General features: G+C 37.2%; 2 protein-coding genes across 4 annotated transcripts in view; one reads left to right on the top strand and one right to left on the bottom strand.

Moving 5' to 3' along the window:
- Window positions 1-12,404, top strand: part of ALG6 (ALG6 alpha-1,3-glucosyltransferase) — a 98,070-nt gene extending 85,666 nt beyond the window's left edge. Inside the window, exon 15 of the mRNA XM_080656592.1 lies at window positions 12,330-12,404. Within this exon, the coding sequence (XP_080512718.1) occupies window positions 12,330-12,365 (36 nt within the window). The 3' untranslated portion in view covers window positions 12,366-12,404. The remainder of the gene's footprint in view (window positions 1-12,329) is intronic.
- ITGB3BP (integrin subunit beta 3 binding protein) overlaps window positions 1-21,402 on the bottom strand; it is a 63,908-nt gene that overhangs the window by 36,110 nt on the left and 6,396 nt on the right. For all 3 annotated transcript variants that reach the window (XM_080656595.1, XM_080656596.1, XM_080656594.1), the window contains exons 2-3: window positions 19,206-19,248; window positions 9,115-9,250 (exon numbers count right to left, since the gene is read on the bottom strand). In XM_080656595.1, the coding sequence (XP_080512721.1) occupies window positions 9,115-9,250; window positions 19,206-19,248 (179 nt within the window). The remainder of the gene's footprint in view (window positions 1-9,114; window positions 9,251-19,205; window positions 19,249-21,402) is intronic.

Consider the following 21,402-nt stretch of genomic DNA (forward strand, 5'->3'; position numbering starts at 1 on the left):
TTTTTATTATTGTACAATGTAATCAACAGCATTAATCTTAATCTTGTCATAGAAGGCCTTATGTTTATGATATATATTTCCAATTGTTAAATAGGAGGAGTATTAATGTCACAAAGAATAACACCTGGATCAGTTATCAAAGACTTGAGTAGACTCTAATATATCATTAAGAGTCTTGGGAGAAACCAAGATGACGGCATAGGCAAACACCTAAACTGCTGCCTCGCACAACAATTTCAAAACTACAACTAAAAGACAAAACGGACATCATCCAGAACCACAGGAAGGCTGGCTGAGTGGAAATTCTACAACTAGAAGGAAAGAGAAAAGCACACTGAGACTCAGAGTAGCTGCAGGAGGCAGAGGTACTGAGGCGCGCGCGCACAGAGAGGGCAGGCAACTGAGTACGCGGCTGGCTTTCTCAAGCGGGAGGGAGACAAAAGCTCCCGAATGCGCTGAACTCCAGTTCTGGGTGAGACTCTGGGGACCCAGACTCATATGGGGAGAAACTGGACTGTCTGGCAGCGGGCAGAACTCAAGGGCGGCTTTCTCTCAGAGGTGCTTGAAGCGATTACCATGGGACACTGAGACACAGGGGCCTCTTAGGGCAGGGCTGACAGGAAACCAATGCTGTCTGCTCCGCCCTGAGACTCCGCCCCATTCAAGCTGAGCACAGAGGCTTTTGCAAGTCTTCTCCCATAAGGATGTCTCCAGCACAGAAGTTCTCCCAGCGTAGACACAGCTGATCCTCACAGCCAATTGGCCTGTAGGTCAATTCCTCCCAGTGATACCAACAACAATCAAGGCTTAAGTACAACAAGACTGTGCACACAGACCATAAAGGGGTGCACCAAGAGTGTCCACCTCAGGTAACTGGGGAGGCTGAGCCACTGGGCCCTATAGGACACCTAGCACACAAAGCCACTCTATCAACTCAGGGAAGCTGCCAAAATGTGGAGACAAAGAAACAGAAAACAAATGAAAGAAATGGAGGAAAGCAAACGACTGGATATAGAGTTCAAAACCACAGTTATAAGGTTTTTTAAGAAATTTCTAGAAAAGGCCAATAAATTTAGCGAGATCCTCGAGGATATGAAAAGGAACAACTAGAAATTAAGCATACACTGACTGAAATAAAAAATATTATACAGAGATCTAAGAGCAGACTAGAGGATCGCAAGAATCAAGTCAAAGATTTGAAATACAAAGAAGCAAAAAACACTCAACCGGAAAAGCAAAAAGAATCCAAAAATATGAAGATAGTGTAAGGAGCCTCTGGGACAACTTCAAGCATACCAACATCAGAATTACGGGGGTGCCAGAAGAAGAGAGAGAGCAAGATACTGAAAACCTATTTGAAGAAATAATGACTGAAAACTTCCTCCACCTGGTGAAAGAAATAGACTTACAAGTCCAGGAAGTGCAGAGAACCCTGAACAAAAGGAATCCAAAGAGGACCACACCAAGACACATCATAATTAAAATGCCAAGGGCAAAAGACAAAGAGAGAATATTAATAGCAGCAAGAGAAAAACAGTTAGTTACCTACAAGGGAGCACCCATATGACTGTCAGTGGATTTCTCAACAGAAACTATGCAGGCCAGAAGGGAGTGGCAAGAAATATTCAAAGTGATGAATAGCAAGAACCTACAACCAAGATTACTCTACCCAGCAAAGCTATCATTCAGAATTGAAGGGCAGATAAAGAGTTTCACAGATAAGAAAAAGTTAAAGGAGTTCATCACCACCAAACCAGTATTATATCAAACTAGTGGCCTGGTGCACGAAATTCGTGCACATTAAAAGGGGGTTAATTAGAGGAAATAATTTAATATTGCTATTTGCCCTTTCTCTATAATAGAAGTGTCAGAGATGAAAGAAAATTAGTAAAATGTATATGAAAACCTTCCTCCTGTCAGAGTCTGGGGCACACCATGGGACCCAGAGTCAAGGTCCACCCACATGCGCCTCAAAATCGTGTGAGATCCAGACCCGGCTACCCACCCCCTCATTGGGCTAGATCCAGACCCAGCCAGTCCCACCCTTGCCAAGCCCTGCTGGGCAGGGGACTTAGCCTCAAGTCCCCTGGCCCGGCACCAGATGGGGGCGTAGCCTGAGGTCCCCCAGCCCAGACCAGGGCAGGGGGTGTGCCTTGAGGTCCCCTGTCAAGTCCCGCCAGGTGTGGGACACGGCCTGAGATCCCCTGTCAAGCCCCGCTGGGTGGGGGGCATGGCCTGAGGCCCCCGTCAATCCCCACCAGGCAGGGGGGCACAGCCTCAGGTCCCCTGGCCCAGCACTGGAAGGGGGGCACAGCCTCAGGTCCCCTATCAAGCCCCACTGGCAGGGGGGTGCAGCGTCAGGTCCCCTGTCAACCCCGCTGGGTGGGGAGCATGGCCTGAGGCCCCCTGTCAAGCCCTGCTGGGTGGGGGGTGCTGTCTGAGGTCCCCCAGCCTGGTGCTGTGGCGGGGGGAGCAGCCTGAGGTCCCCTAGCCCAGCACCAGGATGGGAAGTGCACCTTGAGGTCCCCTGTCAAGCCCCACAGGGGTGGGGGAGGGCGTAGCCTCAGGTCTCTGCTGATTGCTCGTTAAGGCTCCTTATGGGAACTTGGCCTCAGCTGTGGGTGCAGACACCTTTGTGATGGAGTGATGGTTAATTAGCTTATCCCCTCTTTATTAGATAGGATGCTGAAAGGTATTCTTTAAGAAGAGGAAGAAGAAGAAAAAGGTAAAGATAAAAATTATGAACAACAAATACATATCTATCAACAAGTGAATCTAAAAATCAAGTGAATAAAAAAATCTGATGAACAGAATAAACTGGTGAATATAATAGATTCAGGGGCATAGAAAGGGAGTGGACTGACAATTCTCGGGGGGAAAGGGGTGTGGGGGGTGAGGGAAGAGACTGGACAAAAATCATACATCTATGGATGAGGACAGTGTAGGGGGGTAAGGGCAGAGAGTGGGGTAGGAACCGGGTGGAGGGGAGCTATGGGGGGAAAAAAGAGGAACATCTGTAATAATCTGAACAATAAAGATTTATTAAATTAAAAAAAGTCTTCTAGTTACTTAATAATTACTTTCCTTTATTTCATTCCATTCTGTTAGCAATGAACATATGCTAAAGGGCTGTGGATTCTATATGGTCTTTTTCTTGCTAGGTAATAAACAGTTGTGTACTTGATTCCCTTTAAATGTAACTTTGCAAAACACTGGTAATAAACATGCCATCACTAATCTGGACTACATTCAAAATTGTATTTGGACTTTCCAGTAAGGCTCTAGGGATCCTTTTCACTAACTAATGAAGATAGCTTTCAACAGATCATAACATTTAGAAGTACAATCAATGATGATCATGATAATGGCTAATATATAATATTTTTAGGGAGTAGGCACTGTTTTAAATGTTATATATGTTAACTAATCAATCTGTACAACTCTAATGCAGTCACTCTTATTCTCATTTTACAGATGAGGAAATAAGCTAAAACTTTTAGAGGGTGGCCTTTTTATTATCGATTCCTAATGGCATGAAATTTTGATCAGAGAATGTGATCTGTGTAACAGCAATTTTTAGTATGAGGCACAGAATGGTTACATAATTTATCCAAGTCCCTAAAGCCAGTACATGGCAGTCAGGATCTAAACCCGGCCACCTGGCTACAAAAGCTATGCTCCAAACCATGATGCTATGCTTATTTACTAATAGATTAAAGCTCAAACAGGTTTACGCTAGTATCATGATGCTACTAGATACACATAAGTTATAGCTGACACACATCTCAAGCATCATTTGATTCCAAATCAAAAGTTATGACTTGAGAAAAACCTTGATTGACCCAGAAAGGTTCAAATCATTTGTGTAAGGTGTCACATACTAGTTAGCAACTTTTTTCTAAGACAGTTTGTCAGATCAAATTGGAGTTTGCAGGCTATAAGGCAAATGGAATCCTGTTATTATTTTAATTAACCAAATTAATATTAGTAAACAAGTGTGGAGAGTGAACAACCTTTCAGAGAATCAATTCATGAAAAAGTAACAATGTTAATGGCACTTTTTAAATTCAAAATACCTTTACTGAATCCCATAGAAGAAAATACAGTATTTTAAAAATATTACCTATATTATTGAATAGAAAGGTATCAATGAAAATATTGGAACTGCTTTTTGTATGCTAAAACATTAATATTTGAGAAGCAGCAACAGAACGATAAGTTTTAAAATCTTTCATCCAAATTAGATTGTGGGCCACATTAAGAAGCATTTGGCTCACATATCTCAAGTTGTTTATCATATAGTTAAACTATTAGTTTATTAGCTCTTTTAAAATACATATCATGTGTTCCTTCTTCCACTTAAAAAAAAATCAGTCTTGCCAGAGCCTACCATTTGATCAGTCTTTTCAAAGACCCTTCTTTTAATTTTGTTGCTTTTCTTTATTATTGCCTGTTTTCTATTTAATAATCTCTGTTCATATCTTCCATTATTTCCTTTCATCTAGGTTTGTTCTATTGTTCTCTATCTTTCTGAGTTGAATGATTAGTTCCTTATTTTCAATTATTCTTCCTTTTTAAATATATGTATTGTAAGTATAAATTTTCCACTAAAAACTGTTTTGACATAATGCAATATTTAGGTATAAAAATTTCCTCTAAGTGCTGATATGCCTTCATTATCATTCAATGTCTAAATATTTTATACTTTCCATTATGATTTTTCTGATCAATGAATTATTTAGGAGTTTCTTGGTTTCCAAACACGTGTGCTAAAACTTTTAGAGGGTGGCCTTTTTATTATCGATTCCTAATGGCATGAAATTTTGATCAGAGAATGTGATCTGTGTAACAGCAATTTTTAGTATGATGAGACTTCTTTGTGACTCCAAACTAGTTATGTTTTTGTAAAAGTTCTGTGTGCTTTATTTTTTTGTTAATCCTCAGCCAAGGATATTTTTCCCATTGATTTTTAGAGAGAGTAGAAGTGGGGTGAGGGGGAGGCAGGAAGGGAGAGGGAGAGAAAGAGAAACATCAATGTAAGAGAGACACATCAATTGGTTGCCTCCTGCATGCACTGGACCAGGGCTGGGGATTGAACCTGCAACCCAGGTACATGCCCTTGACAGGGAATTGAACCTGAGACCCTCTGATGTGAAGGTGACACTCTAACCAAGGAGCCACACTGGCCAGGGCTTATATGCTTTATTATATGTGGGTATTACCTTTGTTTGATCATTAGATCAAGATTGCTAGTTGGTTCAAACTTTTTATCCATTCCATCAGTTTTTAAGAGAGGAAAAAAATCTCCTGCTATGGTTAGGGATTTGTAAATTTCTTCTTGTAAGGCTGTCTTTTTGTCTTATTTGAGTTTTTGTTTTATGTGCAGAGGTTCAGTGTTTCTGGTATTAAATCTTTCTTTCTCTAATTATGTAAAGATTCCTATTATCTTCAATAATGCCTTTTTGCCTTAAAGTCTGTTTTAGTCTATATTAATGTTCTTATACCAACTATTAGCTTCTTTTAAAAGCTAATGTTTGCTTTGGTTTTTTTTTCTGCTCCATATACATTTAATTACCCTATGTCTTAAAATCTAAATATTAATAATATTAATAAAAACAGCTAAAATATGTATTGAAACTTACTCTATGCCAGGCACTAATCTAAATTTTTTTGTGTATTAAATAATTTAATTCTCACAATAATCCTGACAATTTTCCCACTTTATAAGGAAGCAAACAAAAACACAATTAAAAAGTCAATTTACAGATTTTCCACCTGCTCCCTGAAAATTACAAGGACCTTAAATCACTAACTCCTTTCTGCTCCCTCCTCTATCTTCTATGCTATTATGGAATATTATTTGTTTTTAACCCTCCACACGTCAAATTGTTTGTCTTTTGCTTTATAGTCAGCACATTGGTATTCATATTTTAGTCATTAAGTTTACAGTTAAGATTTACCAATTTGTTTGCTAATTAATTTTTCACTAGAATGCTTTGCATTCCATTCCTTTACCTGAGGTTTGGTTTGCTTCTTTAGGAAGTACATTCTTCAATAATCCTTTCAAGGGAGTATCTGTTAATGGTACATTCTTAGACTTTATCTGAATATACCTTTATTTCATCTTCACTTCCTGAATAAAAAAATCAGCTGTGATTTCAGGCTGGTATTATTATTCCATTTCCTGCTGTAATGGTAAATTGATAATGATGAGAAGTCTACTATCTGACTATCATTCCCTTGTAGGTAATTTGTCTTTTCTCTGGTTGCTTTTAAAATTTTCTCTTTGTCTTTAATGCTCTAGAGTTCAACAGGGTATGATTAGGTATAGGTTTGTTTTAGTTCATCCTGCTCAGACTAAGCATACTACCCTAATCTGAAAATTTCTATTTTTCCTTAATTATGAAAAACTGATGGACACGGACAATAGTGTGGTGAAGGCCTGGTTAGAGAGCGGGAGTAGAAGGGGGGGGGGGGGTCAAACGGCAAATAAAAGGGGACATCTGAATATTCTCAACAATAAAGATAAATAAAAAATTGAGAATTCCATAGAGCCTTTGTTTTATATGAGTTAGATCTATTAATCTTTACCATATAATGAATTAAAATAGAGAACATTAAAAAAAATGTATAGTCCTTACATCTTACAATACCGGTTCTGCCCCATTCTCTCTACTTCCTCCTTGTGGAACTCCTATTTGACATAGGTTGGAGCTTCTTCCTCTATCATATTCCTTCATTGTTTGATCGTATTCTCTTTATATCTCTGTGATGTTACACTGTCACAGTATGGGTGATTTCTATAGACCTATTATGTATTTTACAAGTACTCACTTTAACTATACAAATTTATTGTTTATCCCGCTACCTTAATTATCTAAAAATAAGTCTGATGCATTCTTGGAAGTAAAGGAGAGAAAAATGTACCATTCTTCCTCTACTCTGAAAAGCAAAACCCTTTGGAGAAATTTGCTAAGGGAGAGGAGAGGGCAGCAATATAATGACACTCACACACATATATAATACATATGTATATGTATATATGTAATGATAAATAAATGAATATGTATGTGTGTTTATATCTTAAAAGTATGAGGTGGAATCGGTCACCCCATTTTTGGCCCATGCAGTATAAGTAGAGGGATGACTTAGAATCAGATTTTCTTCTTTTCATAACTGCAAACGGATTTACATTTAATATTAAGTCATCTGTTCACATACAACATAGTTCAGATGTATATAGAATGTACCTATCAATACCTGGAGCAAGGGTATTCCAGAATAAGAGAACTGTAAGTACAATGACCTTGTGGTGGAAAGTGGCTCAGCATGATTAACGAATAGCAAGAAAGAATGGCTAAAGTAGTGTAAACTTGGGAAGGTTAGTAGAAAATGAGGCAGGTGATATGCTCAGGTATTAGATGATGTATGGCCTTAAAAGTCATAATAAGGTTTTGAATTATATCCCAAGTATGATAGGAAGTGAGCAGTGCCTCAAATGTCCTTGAAAATGTTAGATAAAAATGTGTATTAAAATTGTACCTTATGTTTTGTATAATATTTAAAAAGTGAGGATTGTTGAAGTTATGACTTCATTTAGAACTTAATTTATTTCATAAGAGTCAGGCTTTCTTATTTCTAAAATATGTATAAGATGACATAATCTGATATAAGAGCCTAGACAGAATTCTCCTCCTTTGAGACTTCTGTATGTGAGATACATATAACAAAGAGTATATAAAACACAGTTTTAATGAATAATTATAGAGTGAACCAGTGTAACCACAATATAGACTAAGAAATAGAATATTACCAGCTCCCCAGGAAACCTTGCTATATGACTTTTAAAAAAAGAGCTTACTTAGTACTATAATCTGTGATAATTATTCACTTAAATGTCAACTGGAATCATGTGACCAGTCTTTTTATAGGCAAAAGGAATGTTCCCTTAAGTCCATATTTAATTTCAATATGGAAATTAAATACAGATCCACTTAAAATCTATTCACATTTCAGTATAGAGAAGCGCCATCTCTAAGGCACTAATTTTTATTTTTAAACCTAAGTTATATCAAGTGTATAAAAAACAACTATAGAACTTGAAGAAAATGTATACATCTTCATATATTTTTGTGAAAGCAAATCTAACAATGATAGCTTTAAGATAAAAAGCATTTGATTAAAGTAAAATAAATGTCACTTAAAAGTTTAAGATCTCATTATGGGTTTCATTACAACAAATTAGGTAAAATGAGAAGACTTCTTTGTTTCTGTGTAGCTTCTAGTATATGCTTAGCACTCAATAAATGTGAAACAATAAAATATGAATTAGGCTAATCACAGCATATCTTAAATATATTTTATTAAATTTGAGCCTACTTAAAATTTTATATTATAGAAACGTGACATGACACTGATTCATAACCTTTTCCAGTATTAAAAATTAAACCTATGAAATCTAGATTTCTACATCTTTTAAGTAAACATTTAGCAGTAAACTACCAGAGAAGAAAAAATATTTATGCTAAAATTTAAACTAACAATACTTTAAAATAAAAATTTTAATATTAAATTAGGTTATTCTCTTATGGAAAATTCTACAAACCTTTTGCAAGTTCATTCAAAATAGTAAAAAAAAAGAGAAGGGAATGAAATATAATAAATAAAGGCAGCTATATAAAGAAACACAAAATCTGAATAAAACTAAATGGACAACATGTATAAAAATAACATTTAGAAGTATCATTCTTAAACTGTATAGTGCAGCGGTACCTGAATTATGTGCCCTTTAATTTATGCACATGATGGATAGCTTGTTAAGAGGCATATCTGTAACCATTATAATTGATAGTAGCTGAAGGCAGTCAGGCCATAATTTCTATTTAATGGATGGAATAGAAAGGGAACAAAGTCTGCAGCAGCATTTTAAAATAAGTGCCTAGAAAGTTTACATTTATGTCCAAAGTAATACCTATATTCTAGCCTTTTCTATGTTGAATTCTTTAAGAAGAGAAAAATCAGCTGCAGCAATATCCATGTATTATTAAATCAAAATTTTGATTTAACCAATAACCTGAAAAATATTACAATAATGAGAAAGAATGTTTAACTAACCATTTGTAGGTCCATTTTTGTGCTCTTGTTCTTTAGAGCTTATGGGAGAAGCATATGGGCTCAATCGACAAGTTCCAGTTGATGGAGAATAATTTGTAGCACTTCTCTTCCTTGTGATTCTTGAAGGCTCAAATGACTGGAAATAAACATTAATTTGTGACAAAAATACTTGTTTAGTTATAGATCTTTGAAAATATCTTTGAAAACTCAGAAAATTTAACCCATACTCTTTTTCTTATTCTTTCTTTTGGATTTTAGGTACACTCAATTATTACCTTCAAAATGCACACTATTTTTCAAGTTATGTAGATATTTTAGGTCTCCACACTAACTAGGGCATCTCGATTTGATATTTATAAAATTTTAACATTAAAGGTTTATTACCTTCTAGATACTATTTCCAAACAAGCTAGAGCTAGAGGTAGCTGACTCTCCCAATTATATACTGACTTTTGCTGTCAGTTGAACCAGAAGTAATAATGGGACCAGGCCAGGGAAACTCTCAGATTTTATAATAAATCCCACAAGGAAGTCTTAGGAAGGATCAGTAATGTCCTAAACCTTCACACAGTTGCTCTGTCACAGTGTCTTGTCTTATTCATAACCAAAATAATGTTCAAACAATTGAGTATGGTATTTAAGGTCTTTGAGAATTTGGCCTATCTTACACAAATCCTCTTTGCAGCTCCCTCCTCTGTGTTCTCATACTTCCTGTTGGAGCTAGCAAATTTTTAAGTTTCTATCTGCCCCACTAAAATTGAGTTCCTGAAAATAAATATTACTTCTTCATCTTTGTACCCTAGGGCTCAAAACTGTGTGATGAATAAATGACTTAAAAGGAACAGTTTAACAATATGCAGATGATGTATCATAGAATTGTACACCGAAACCTATATAATTTTATTAACCAATGTCACCCCAATAAATTCAATAGAAAATAAAAAAGAACAATTTGGCCAAGCCACTCTACACATTCATGCTTTTTTTAAAAAAATATTTTTATTTATTTCAGAGAAGAAGGGAGACGGAGAGAGAGAGAGATAGAAACATCAATGAAGAGAGAGAATCATTGATCAGCTGCCTCCTGCATGTCCCCTAATGGGGATAGAGTCCACAACCCAGGCATGTGCCCTTGACTGGAATGGAACCTGGGACCCCTCAGTCCGCAGGCCGATACTCTATCCACTGAGCCAAACCAGCTAGGGCTACACATTCATTCTTTAGTTCATTCATCCAATATTAAATGGCACCTGTAGTCCCAGTATCTAGGTTATGTACATCTGGCCTTAGCCCTCTCGTTCTTATCTTCCCTGGAACTTAGTCTTTGGTTTAGGTCCCTATTCATGATCCACTTCTTCCAAACACCCCTTATCACACTATTAATTGCTTGCTCTTCTGAATTCCCTTTGAACTTGTTTTCTATAATGCTTAGTAATCACCCAGCACTTGCTAACTAATGTATACAAAGAAATAGAATAAAATGTTCTGGGCTCAGATAATAAGGTTGTATGTGTGCTAAAGAAATTAAGGGGAGAGAGAAAATCAAAGTGGGCTGCAGTAACCTCACAGAACAATTCTTGGTGAGAGTAATGGGTGAGGCTTAGATAAATGAAAATAAAACTATGAAAGACCTGAAGTCTAGATGTAAAACAGACATAATAGGGTAGATTTGGGGGATAAAGGAAAGGTCTGAGATGTTGCCAACACTGTAGAATTGAACTTAGCTTGATAGCTGTCTTGAAAGTTATATAACTCTCCATTGTCAACTATTCTTTATTTTTAAGACACCATGGCAGAAATAGTGGCTGTGTCACATTTTTCAATAATCTTGGTATTAGTTCCCAAATCTGTAGCATCAACTTTATTTTACAGTTAAGATTTTAAATGATAAATACTTTCTATTGAGGGAACAAAAACATTCCATTCTTTATTTTATGTACCCATAGTAGCCACAAATGTAACCAATATCTTTTTAAAAAATCCAACTATAATATCAAGTTATAACTCTAACACAATCTTTTTTTGTAGGGTGAAAGGGTTTTAAGTCTCTTTATCAGGTGGTTATTACCTCTCCATCTTGAGTTTTCACCTGTTTATATGTATTCAGTCATAAACTATGACATTTATCCAATCCTACCCTACTTTTCCAAGAATTTATTGTCCAGAACTATTTCACTGTGTATGTACAAGAAATGAAAGTCACTACCCTAATGTACATTTATGTCAATCTGTTTTCCTATTTTCACCAAAAAATTATTTTTTCCAATTGCCAAATATCTAAACATTGTAACTGTAGATCATACATTTCTCCTTGAAAACAATTTTCTAGCTATCATAAAATAAGTCTTTGTGTGTGCACATGTGTGTGTATTTTTTTTTTCTTCCCTCACCTTAAAAATACTGAGGTGTCTCTTTTGCTTTTCTTTTTAGTCATCTGTGTTGGTTAAAAGGAAAAATATCTGTCTACAATTATTAAATACAGAGTAATATATACTATCCCATTAAATATTTTTCAGTAAATAATTTTTATAAATCTGCCTATTGATATACATGAAGGCATAATTTTACTTCTATAAGTCTCCCCCTCTGAAAGTTGTATCAAGATCCTCTAACTTTTAAACCTTAAAGATGTTTAAAAGTGACCCTAGAATTGATCTGAGACTTTCCATTCTGCCATCCCCCAAACATTAAAGGACATGGCCTATTGATTAGTATCCCACAACAGGAAGAGTTAAGAATACTGGCATTTGTAAGCAGTTTCTAGTGGCTTTTCCATACAAACTACTTGTCTTGGCTCATGCTGCAAACTTTCCTAAAATCTCTCAAACAAGCAGCATCTGGCCTTGGGGAGCCTGTACCTCTTGCTAAGAGGCCCTAGGCCCAGCCAGCACTAGGTGGCCAGCCTTGGTTCATGGCTTGGCTCTCCCGGGCACTTCCAAGTCCAGCACAACTAGCAGCTCTCTGCAGATCTCTTTGTAGCTCATGCCAGGTGGCCCCAGGCAGGGCGCACTCAGTGACTGACCTTGGCCTGCACCTCCCAGGAGTCCCCAGAGCCAGCACACCCAGTGGACAGCTTCAGACCATGCCAAATAACTACCCAACTACCTCCACAAGCAACATACTCAAGGGGTGGACTCAGGGAGCATTTGAGATCTTGCTCCTTGGCATGTGTAATCTGTTTGGCTCAAATAAACTCTTATAAAAATTCTCCACAGGTTTGGCGTCAACATTTACTTGGTAACTGGCAGTAATCCAAAGAAGCCCAACCAGGACCATCCCATGGACCTGGATATGGTGCTAGGTACAAGCAAAGTCCCATTGTGCCCCACTGGCTCCTTGCTTTGTATCAGGAGATGAAGACTTTAAAGGTCACTGACTGCCACCTGGAGATACTGTTTATTGGAAAGGACATTTAATAAAAGACATACTCCGACCTAAATGTGAATGAACATCTATGCCTGTCTGTGGAGGTTAAAGACTCCTAGAGGATGAGGAGTCACTGACACAAAGGCAGACAGCTATCCCAAGTCATTGGCAAGGCCTGTATATCTACAGATTGATATTGAACTCAGAATCTTTTTGTTTGATTGTCTTTACCTGTCTGCTAATGATATTAGTCATAATAATAGTTATATTTGTTCTTTGGATTTTTCTATATAGTCCAAATGTTTATGATTATTGAGCATGTATATGATATCTGTTAATCCTCTTTCATGGCTGATGCAAATGTTATACTTAATGCCAAATACAGAAAGATGAGAAGGCAAAACTTGGATCATAATAGTTCAGAGCAAGAGTGTTTTTTTCACAATGAAGGCCATAAGACCTGATTGCCTTCCATTTACTTGCCCTTCCTTTTTTGGAAAATATTCTGCCTTGACTCAGATCCCATGATTATAGTATTACCCCATCCCCAGTGGTGAACAAGACAATGTCAATACTGAAACTTCCTAGGAATGAGCCTTCCTACTGCTGTGAGACCACACTATCCAACCCAAAGGTTGGTCATCAATGCATCCTTCAGACTGATTTCTGACCAAAAGGGGCAACCATGGAGGAAAAGGGGTTCTATGAAAAGTAACCTCACAGAGTGATCTGATCATAAATTACTAACTGGGGAAGTCATGGTGGGTAGTAAAAAACAAGACCTATAACTTTGTTACTGAAAGGTTTTAGGGGGGCCCTGCCCATTATTCTTGTGCACCTAAGTCAGGGATGGGGAACGTCCACCCCATGGGCCCTATAAGACCTAAGAAATCATTTGGTCTGGCCCTGCCAAGATTTATCGAAATTCAATAAATCTAGGAGCTTTTTTCATAGCAACATGAATTTATATTAAGTGAGTTATATTAAGCAAATGATATTATAAATACCCAAATGGCCCTTGGCAGAAAAAAGGTTCCCTACCCCTGATCTAGGTTAACACACCTTTGAAATGCAAGTGGTGTATTAACCCTCAAGAGAACACATACTTGCCCTAGCTGGTTTGGCTCCGTGGATAGAGCGTCGGCCAGCAAACTAAAGGGTCCTGGGTTCAATTCTGGTCAAGGGCACATGCCCAGGTTACAAGCTTGATCCCCAGTAAGGGTTGTGCAGGCGACAGCCAATCAATGATTTCCTCTCATCATTGATGTCTGTCTCTCTCTCTCTCTCTCTCTCTCTCTCTCTCTCTCTCTCTCTCTCTCTCCCCCCTCCCTCCATCTCTCCTTCCCTCCCTCCCTCTCCCTTCTTCTCTGAAATAAAAAAAAAGAACACATACTCTTGTTAACTATTATATAAACCAATCCCCACCTCACTTTCTCCAATCTTCACATCCCCTCCTTAATTTCAAATGCATAAAAGAAACTGCAAAACTGTTTTTCTCAGGAACATTTGATATCTTGTTCCATGGCTTATGTATAAACTCTTACATTAAAAAAAAAGGGGGGCGAACACAGCAGGCACCAGAGCCACACTAAAGTGAGTCCTGCTCCATGAAGTTGGTCCCTACAAAGCAGATCCTCCACGGTGGTCATGGCCAGTCCTCCTAATTGACCGGCCTGGGGGTAAATCATTCTCATTGATGTGCCCATAGCAATCAAGGCTCAACTACAACAGGAAGGTGCATACAGCCCACAGGGGATGCTGTGTACTTGGAGTGTCCAGCTTGGGTGACTGGGGAGGCTGTGCCACTGGGCCTACAGGACATCTACTACAGAAGGTGACTCTATGAAGACCAGGAGACATAGCAGCTCTACCTAATACATAGATACAAACTCAGGGAGGCTGCCAAAATGAGGAGACAAAGAAACATGTCCCTAATGAAAGAACAGAACAAAACTCTAAAAAAAGAATGTAACAAAATGGAGACAATCTAACAGATGCAAAGTTCAAAACACTGATCATAAGAATGCTCAATGAACTTAAGGGAAGAGTAGAAAAAACGAGTGAGAATATCAATAAAACCATTTTGTGCCTCTTGAGGTGATGTAATAGGAACTATATAGATTACCTAGGAGACACTTCTTACCAAAAATTAGATTGGACGAGAATCTAATCAGTCCTCTATCTCTAACTACCATTTCTATAGGAAATAGGAAATACGAATAGAGAAATCATTTAAAGGATACCACAAGATTTTGGTTGATTAACCAAACCAGAATTTGGAAGATGCTTATAAAATAAATATCTGTCTTTCTCAAAACATAAATTACAAGAAAAAGAGTAACATTTAAAAAGTTCCAAAAAGACTTAAAATATGTAAGAACCATTACAATGTATCAACCTTGTTTGGATCCTTTTTTAATAAGCCAACTATAAAAGGACATTTTGAAGCAACCATGGAAATAGGAATATTAACTTGGTGAAAGATATTATTAAGGAATTACTATTAATTTTGCAAGGTGTAATGGCACTATGGTCATGAAAGAAGTAATTATCTACTAGAAATGCATATTAAAGAATATTCTGATGAAATGACATGTCTGGGACTTACAAGCCTATATAGCATGTTACTGTTCAAAACAACATGAGATTAAATCAAGTGCCAGAAAAAATGATGCAATCAAGAGACAAAGTAAACATGAGATATATGAAGCTGTGGCTGGCGTAACACGGCATAGTGTCTTACAGCAAACTTTTTTCTTTTACCAGTAGAAAGAGAAAACTCTAAAATACCAATAAAAATAGTAAATACATAAACCAGTAACATAATTGTTTAGTATTATGTACTATACACAATTGTATGTGTTATTATTTTATAAGAATGGCAGTGCACTAGGTTTGTTTACATCAGAATCATCACAAGCACATGAGCAACGCACTGCACTATGATGTTATGATGGCTACATCACTAGGTGACAAAAACTTTTCAGCTCCATTACAATCTTATGGGACATTGTATATGAGACCCATTGTTGACAGAAATTTCATTATGTGGTGCATGACTATATATATGTACATAAATACATGTATGTGTATATATATCCTATATGCAAATTGAACGAACAGCAGAATGACTGGTCACTATGATGCGCACTGACCACCAGGGGGCAGATGCTCAATGCAGGAGCTGCCCCTTGGTGGTCAGTGTGCTCACACAGGGGGAGCACCCCTCAGCCACAAGCTGGACTGACGGCTGGCGAGCCTCTCCTGCCTCTGAGGCAGCACTAAGGACATCCGACTGCAGCTTAGGCCCACTCCCTGTGCCTAAGCCATCAGTGGGATATCCCCCGCCCCCCGAGGGCTCCCGGACTGCTAAAGGGTGCAGGCCAGGCTGAGGGACCCCCCTCCCATGAAAAAGAGTAACATTTAAAAAGTTCCAAAAAGACTTAAAATACGTAAGAACCATTACAATGTATCAACCTTGTTTGGATCCTTTTTTTAATAAGCCAACTATAAAAGGACATTTTGAAGCAACCATGGAAATAGGAATATTAACTTGGTGAAAGATATTATGCACCAGGCCTCTAGTATATATATAAATAAATATAGCAAAATTAGTAAAATTATTGAAACAACATGGGAGTTCATAAAATCATTTGTCCTACTTTTGTATATGTTTGAAAAATTTCATAATAAAAAGGTAAAAAAGCAAGGAAGAAGGGAAGGGGAAGGAGGGAGGGAGACAGCGAGGAATAGACTTGAGGCAGATTAGTAAGTAAATCTGTAGAATCTACACTAATAAAAGAGAAATATGCAAATTGACTGTACCTCCGCAACGCCCACCAGCCAATCAGGAGTGAATATGCAAATTAACACAACAAAGATGGTGGGTTAATTTGCATACGTAGGTGTGGAGCAGCCAGGCAGGGCGGGGCGCCTGCTATGAGGGGGAGGGCGGGAGGTGGAGGGAGCTACAGTAGTGGTGCTCCAGCCGGGAGCCAAGACTTGCAAGCTCCCGGGCGGCCGGGAGCGAAGCCAGGGGAAGGAAGGCCTATTCTTGCATGAATCTTCATGCAACGCACCTCTAGGGTAAGCTATAAAAGTTCCTAATGCTTAGAAGCCCTGTCTTAGATAAGACAAGCGTAGGCCATGGAAATAAGCAGATTTAGAAGTGTCCTACCAATAGTAATGTAATAATCTATGTCCCAATCAGCAAACCTCCCCCAAACCTGAACTGCCATTCCAGATTTCTAGCAGCATGCCGACTGAGTTTGCCTTAGCAGAAAGTATGCTCCTTCCCTTCCCATCCGTAGCATCTGCTTCTTTCATTCCTTCTATAAGATGGACTGAAAGGGATTGTGTCAAGCTGGCTAGGTCTACAACCAGGTAGCCAGTTGTATGTATAACGTCATCTGGACTGGTATTGGCAGCAGTTTGTAATAAATAATTAATCTTTGCTCATGAAAATTCATCAAGAATGAGTGCTTAGAGGACAAGAACTTGAGCAGCCCAAATACTGTAGGTGATGATAAATTGAAACTTTCAGGACTCCTCACTATCCCCAAACAATTTGGAAGGTTCAGTAAGTAGTGGTACTTGCAGTACACATCCTATATATTAAAGAAAAGTCACAGGGGATGATCCATACCTCTGCTTCCCCTACTAGGAGAATGATTTAAAAAATGACTTTGGCAGACTTGCCCTAACATCATGGAGCATTAATCTGTAGCTCCATGGGAACACTGGGATATAAAAATTCCCAATATCTATGAGAGGAAATAGCAGATTAAGATAAACAGGTTCCACTTCAAACAAGTGGCATATAAGGGCTATCTCCTCTCCTTGACACAAAACCCTTCTTCCTTCAGCATCACATTGGTCAGGCAAAATGACCAAAAATTACTACTACGGTAGTTCCACTGTAGCTTCACAGCAATTATGTACTCTTAGAAGTCTAGCTCTATGTTTTTGTTTTTTTTTTTGAATGTCTGATTTTCCTTTGCATGGGCTAAGACAGCCTCAATGGGATCACTGGCATGTGGGTAGATTCTTGGGAGCCCAGCTGTTTCAGGGCTGAGTTGTTTCTGGAGTAGATGGAAGGATAAATGTAGCTGAGGAGAGAAGACTAGACTTAGCAGTAGCGCAAAAGCTATCAGACCTAACATGTGAATATAGAGTTGCTAACAAATGATTAGGTAGAGTACAAAAGCTGAAAATATCAGAAACAGATCAGAAAACAGAAGAGAAATGATGAAGGCCCAGGCGAGGATGCTGAAAACTGGTATTTAGAAGGTGGTGGCCAAGCTAAGTCAATTGGTTTAAAGGTACAGAATTGAGCCAAACAAAACAATGTATTTTTCTAATACAGGATATTAGCTGTGGCACTGGCTTCCTTGATACATCGCAATTTGGAGAGAGAGAGAGAGAGAGAGAGAGAGAGAGAGAGAGAGAGAGAGAGAGAGAGAGAGAGAGAGAGAGAGAAAAGAAAGAAAAGGAAGGAGGGAGAGAGGGAGGGAAGGAAGGAAGGAAGGAAGGAAGGAAGGAAGGAAGGAAGGGAGGAAGGAAGGGAGGAAAAGAGGAAAGGAAGAAAGAAAGAAAAGGACAGAAAGCCTGCCATGATGACAACTGTACTTCACAAAGAGGATAAATTCCTAAATGGCTATTCTTTTTCATTCGAATAATGTTACCATCTCCCAAAGAACAGTTTTGGGGCAGGAAAGAACAGTATTCCATTTCAAGCTGGACTACTCATCTACCCAAATACCATTCTGACTAAAGAAACAGATGCAGAATTACAGTCACAGCTGCATTCTGTACAGAGCAAGTTGGATAATGGTATCCTAAATTGCTAATTACACTGCTAATGATTTTTTTTAGTGGCACTGCAGTATTTTGCCACCTTTGTTTAAATTTTTTAAAAAAGCATTTAGGAACTTTTAAAAATGGTAAACTGTTAAAATACCAGTGAGTCTTCCAAAAAAAGAATTCCATATAAAACCATTTCTTGAAATGGTATTCTCCTATGGGATTTTGTAGCAGCCTATTTATTGACTAGCTATTTGTTTTAATTTACTTTCTCACCAATTTATTTGCACTTAAGATTACTGAGGCCATAAGTATCTCAGTATTAGTGTTTGTATCTAGATCCATATTGGTATGAAAAGATAATACACTAACATATGTCATGATATGCTGGCATTGGGAATGTGCTATGACTAGATTTACAAAAAGTAATAGCAAAAGTACAATTTTATTTTTATTGTGACAACCATGGTGAAATTTATTACAGTGTTAGTATTTTATTGTTTAATCATGCCAGCATAGCTGAAAAAGGTAATTACATTTTTGATATAAAAATGCTGTTAATGTTTTTATTTCAGATATTATAGAAGATTATAGAATGTAGATTAAAACATTACCATTGTCCCATATTGTTTCTTGTGCATTTAAGTGGCAGAATATTTTTTCTACAAATAGTGAATTAATTTCTACTAAATTATTTCCATAGTATTTCTAAATAATTTGCCTCTTAAATGAAACCTCAAGCTGGCCGGGAACTTCCATACATTAGATTTACAAAAATGTGTTATATGCAGAAAATGATGTACCAATTACAATTATGCTACAATGTTTTTTGATGATTTTTATATTTAGTAAGGTAAATTAGCTGTTAAAAATTAAGAACACAATCTTACTATGCAATTATAAATTCCTAAGTAAATACTTACATGTGCTTCGAACGGATCATCCAATTTCAGTGATCTCTTAACACTGCAAACAAAATATTTCAAGAAATCTTAGACTTGATGTGCTTTAAGTAACCAAATATTTAAGAGTAATATATATATAAAGATTCTAAGTTACTTTCTCCAAGTAAAGTAAAATACCATAAGAAAGCAATTTTCAGAACAATGAAACTTTTTAAAATAGCATATTTCAAGATGGACTCATAATTAAATATTTAAATGAATCTTTTTATGCATATGTGGTTTTATATATGCACTATCATACAATTCAATCATTAGTCATATTATAAAATGATCTTAGTAAAAATTACTTATTTGTGTGTTCTAAAATACTACTAATAAAAATTATACAAAAGAGCAAAATAATTTACATACCTTCAATGGAGATACTGAAAGTACATTATTTACACAAATAATGCACTAGGTATTAAAATAAAGGTATGAGCAAGGTGAAACAAGTTTTCCATATATTTGTAGCTTTAAACATGATTCAATGCTATCAGACTATGACTTAACTGAAGAACAGATGCTCTATGTCTTTGTAAGTCCCCAATCCATATGAAACTATTTTTTGTCTCCTTCACTAAACTGATTCAGGAAGATGGCAGGCTCTCTCTGTGCAAAATCTGTTCTGCTAAACTGGATGCCCAGCTGTTGGTGACAATGCTTAGAAAGGAAAGCTGAATATTTATAATACTTTAATTCATACAGCTGTCTTCTAAAGAGCAGTCATCAACATTTTATCGAATGCAGACTAAATGCTCAAAGGAGAAAAAGGTCAATATAAATTAAAAGTAGTTTTCCCAATGACAAATACGGAGTTATAAATACTTTCTTCATCCTTGAGAAACAGAAATTGTTATTTAAAATATCAGAGAATTTTTGTATTAGGAAAAAAAGATTGTATTATAGCTAAAGGTTGCAGTATAGAAAACAAAAACTTATATATTCTAGCAATGACTATTCATAAATGACTGACTACTGACTTTCAAGTAAGTGACAGGAGTGAGAAAAATATAAGGGATGGACAATTTACAGAAATTACTGTTCATTAAATATTAAATATAAAAATTTTATCTAGAAAAGGTTCATTTAAATTTGCTATTACTTCTATATTAGCCTATTACATAACATTATTTCTTGAGATTAATTAAACTGGTTTAAAGAATTAATTATATCTTTTCAAAGTCTATTTGAAATCAATATAATATAAATGCTCAATGAAGCAATAATAGAGGTAAGAACAAGTAAAAATGTCAGATAACTCCAATAGAGTATTTTTACTTAGTTTTGGAATATACAGGTTGTCCCACTTTGAATAATTATTCATTCCAATGGGTTAAATCCGAAAAGAAAGAAGCACCAATTGAGCTATAAGAAAAAAGTGTGTATACATTTTTGGGGGGACACCCTGTATGTTACCTAGTCAGGTGTGTAAGATGTTCTGGCATTTAATGAAACTTCAAAAGTAGAAATAAAAAACTAAAAGTATGCAGTATAGCATTTTTTTATCCTTTATTTTGAAATGCTGTTAAGATGCAATACTGCCCTAGCCAGTTTTGCTCAGTGGATAGAGCATCGGCCTGCGGACTGAAGGGTCCCAGGTTCGATTCTGGCCAAGGGCACATGCCCCGGTTGCGGGCTCGATCCCCAGTAGGGGGCGTGCAGGAGGCAGCCGAACAATGATTCTCTCTCTCATCATTGATGTTTCTCTCTCTCCTTTTTCCTTCCTCTCTGAAATCAATAAAGAAATATATATTTTTAAAAAAGATGCAATACTACCTTTCAGAAGGAAACAAAACCCCATCCTGTTCTTAACTATTTAAAATATTTTTGCTTTATTATTGCTGGTTAATTCCTAGAGAATGAAACTAAATGTTTGGATTTAAAGGCTTCTAGTTTAGGTCCTAGGCCAGCAGTGGGCAAACTACGGCCCGCGGACCGGATCCGGCCCGTTCGGCTGTTCTATCTGGCCCACGGAGCCGAAAGAGCGGAGGGTTCTCTTGCTCTCCCCTCTGCTCCTTTACTTTGAATTTATATTAGTTCACACAAACACTCCATCCATGCTTTTGTTCCGGCCCTCCGGTCCAGTTTAAGAACTCATTGTGGCCCTCGAGTCAAAAAGTTTGCCCACCCCTGTAAGCAGTCCAAAGAAATATGTAAAAGTGAGAATTAGATT

The sequence above is a fragment of the Plecotus auritus genome (genome assembly GCF_963455305.1).
Source record: "Plecotus auritus genome assembly, chromosome: 2".
NCBI lineage: Eukaryota > Metazoa > Chordata > Mammalia > Chiroptera > Vespertilionidae > Plecotus > Plecotus auritus.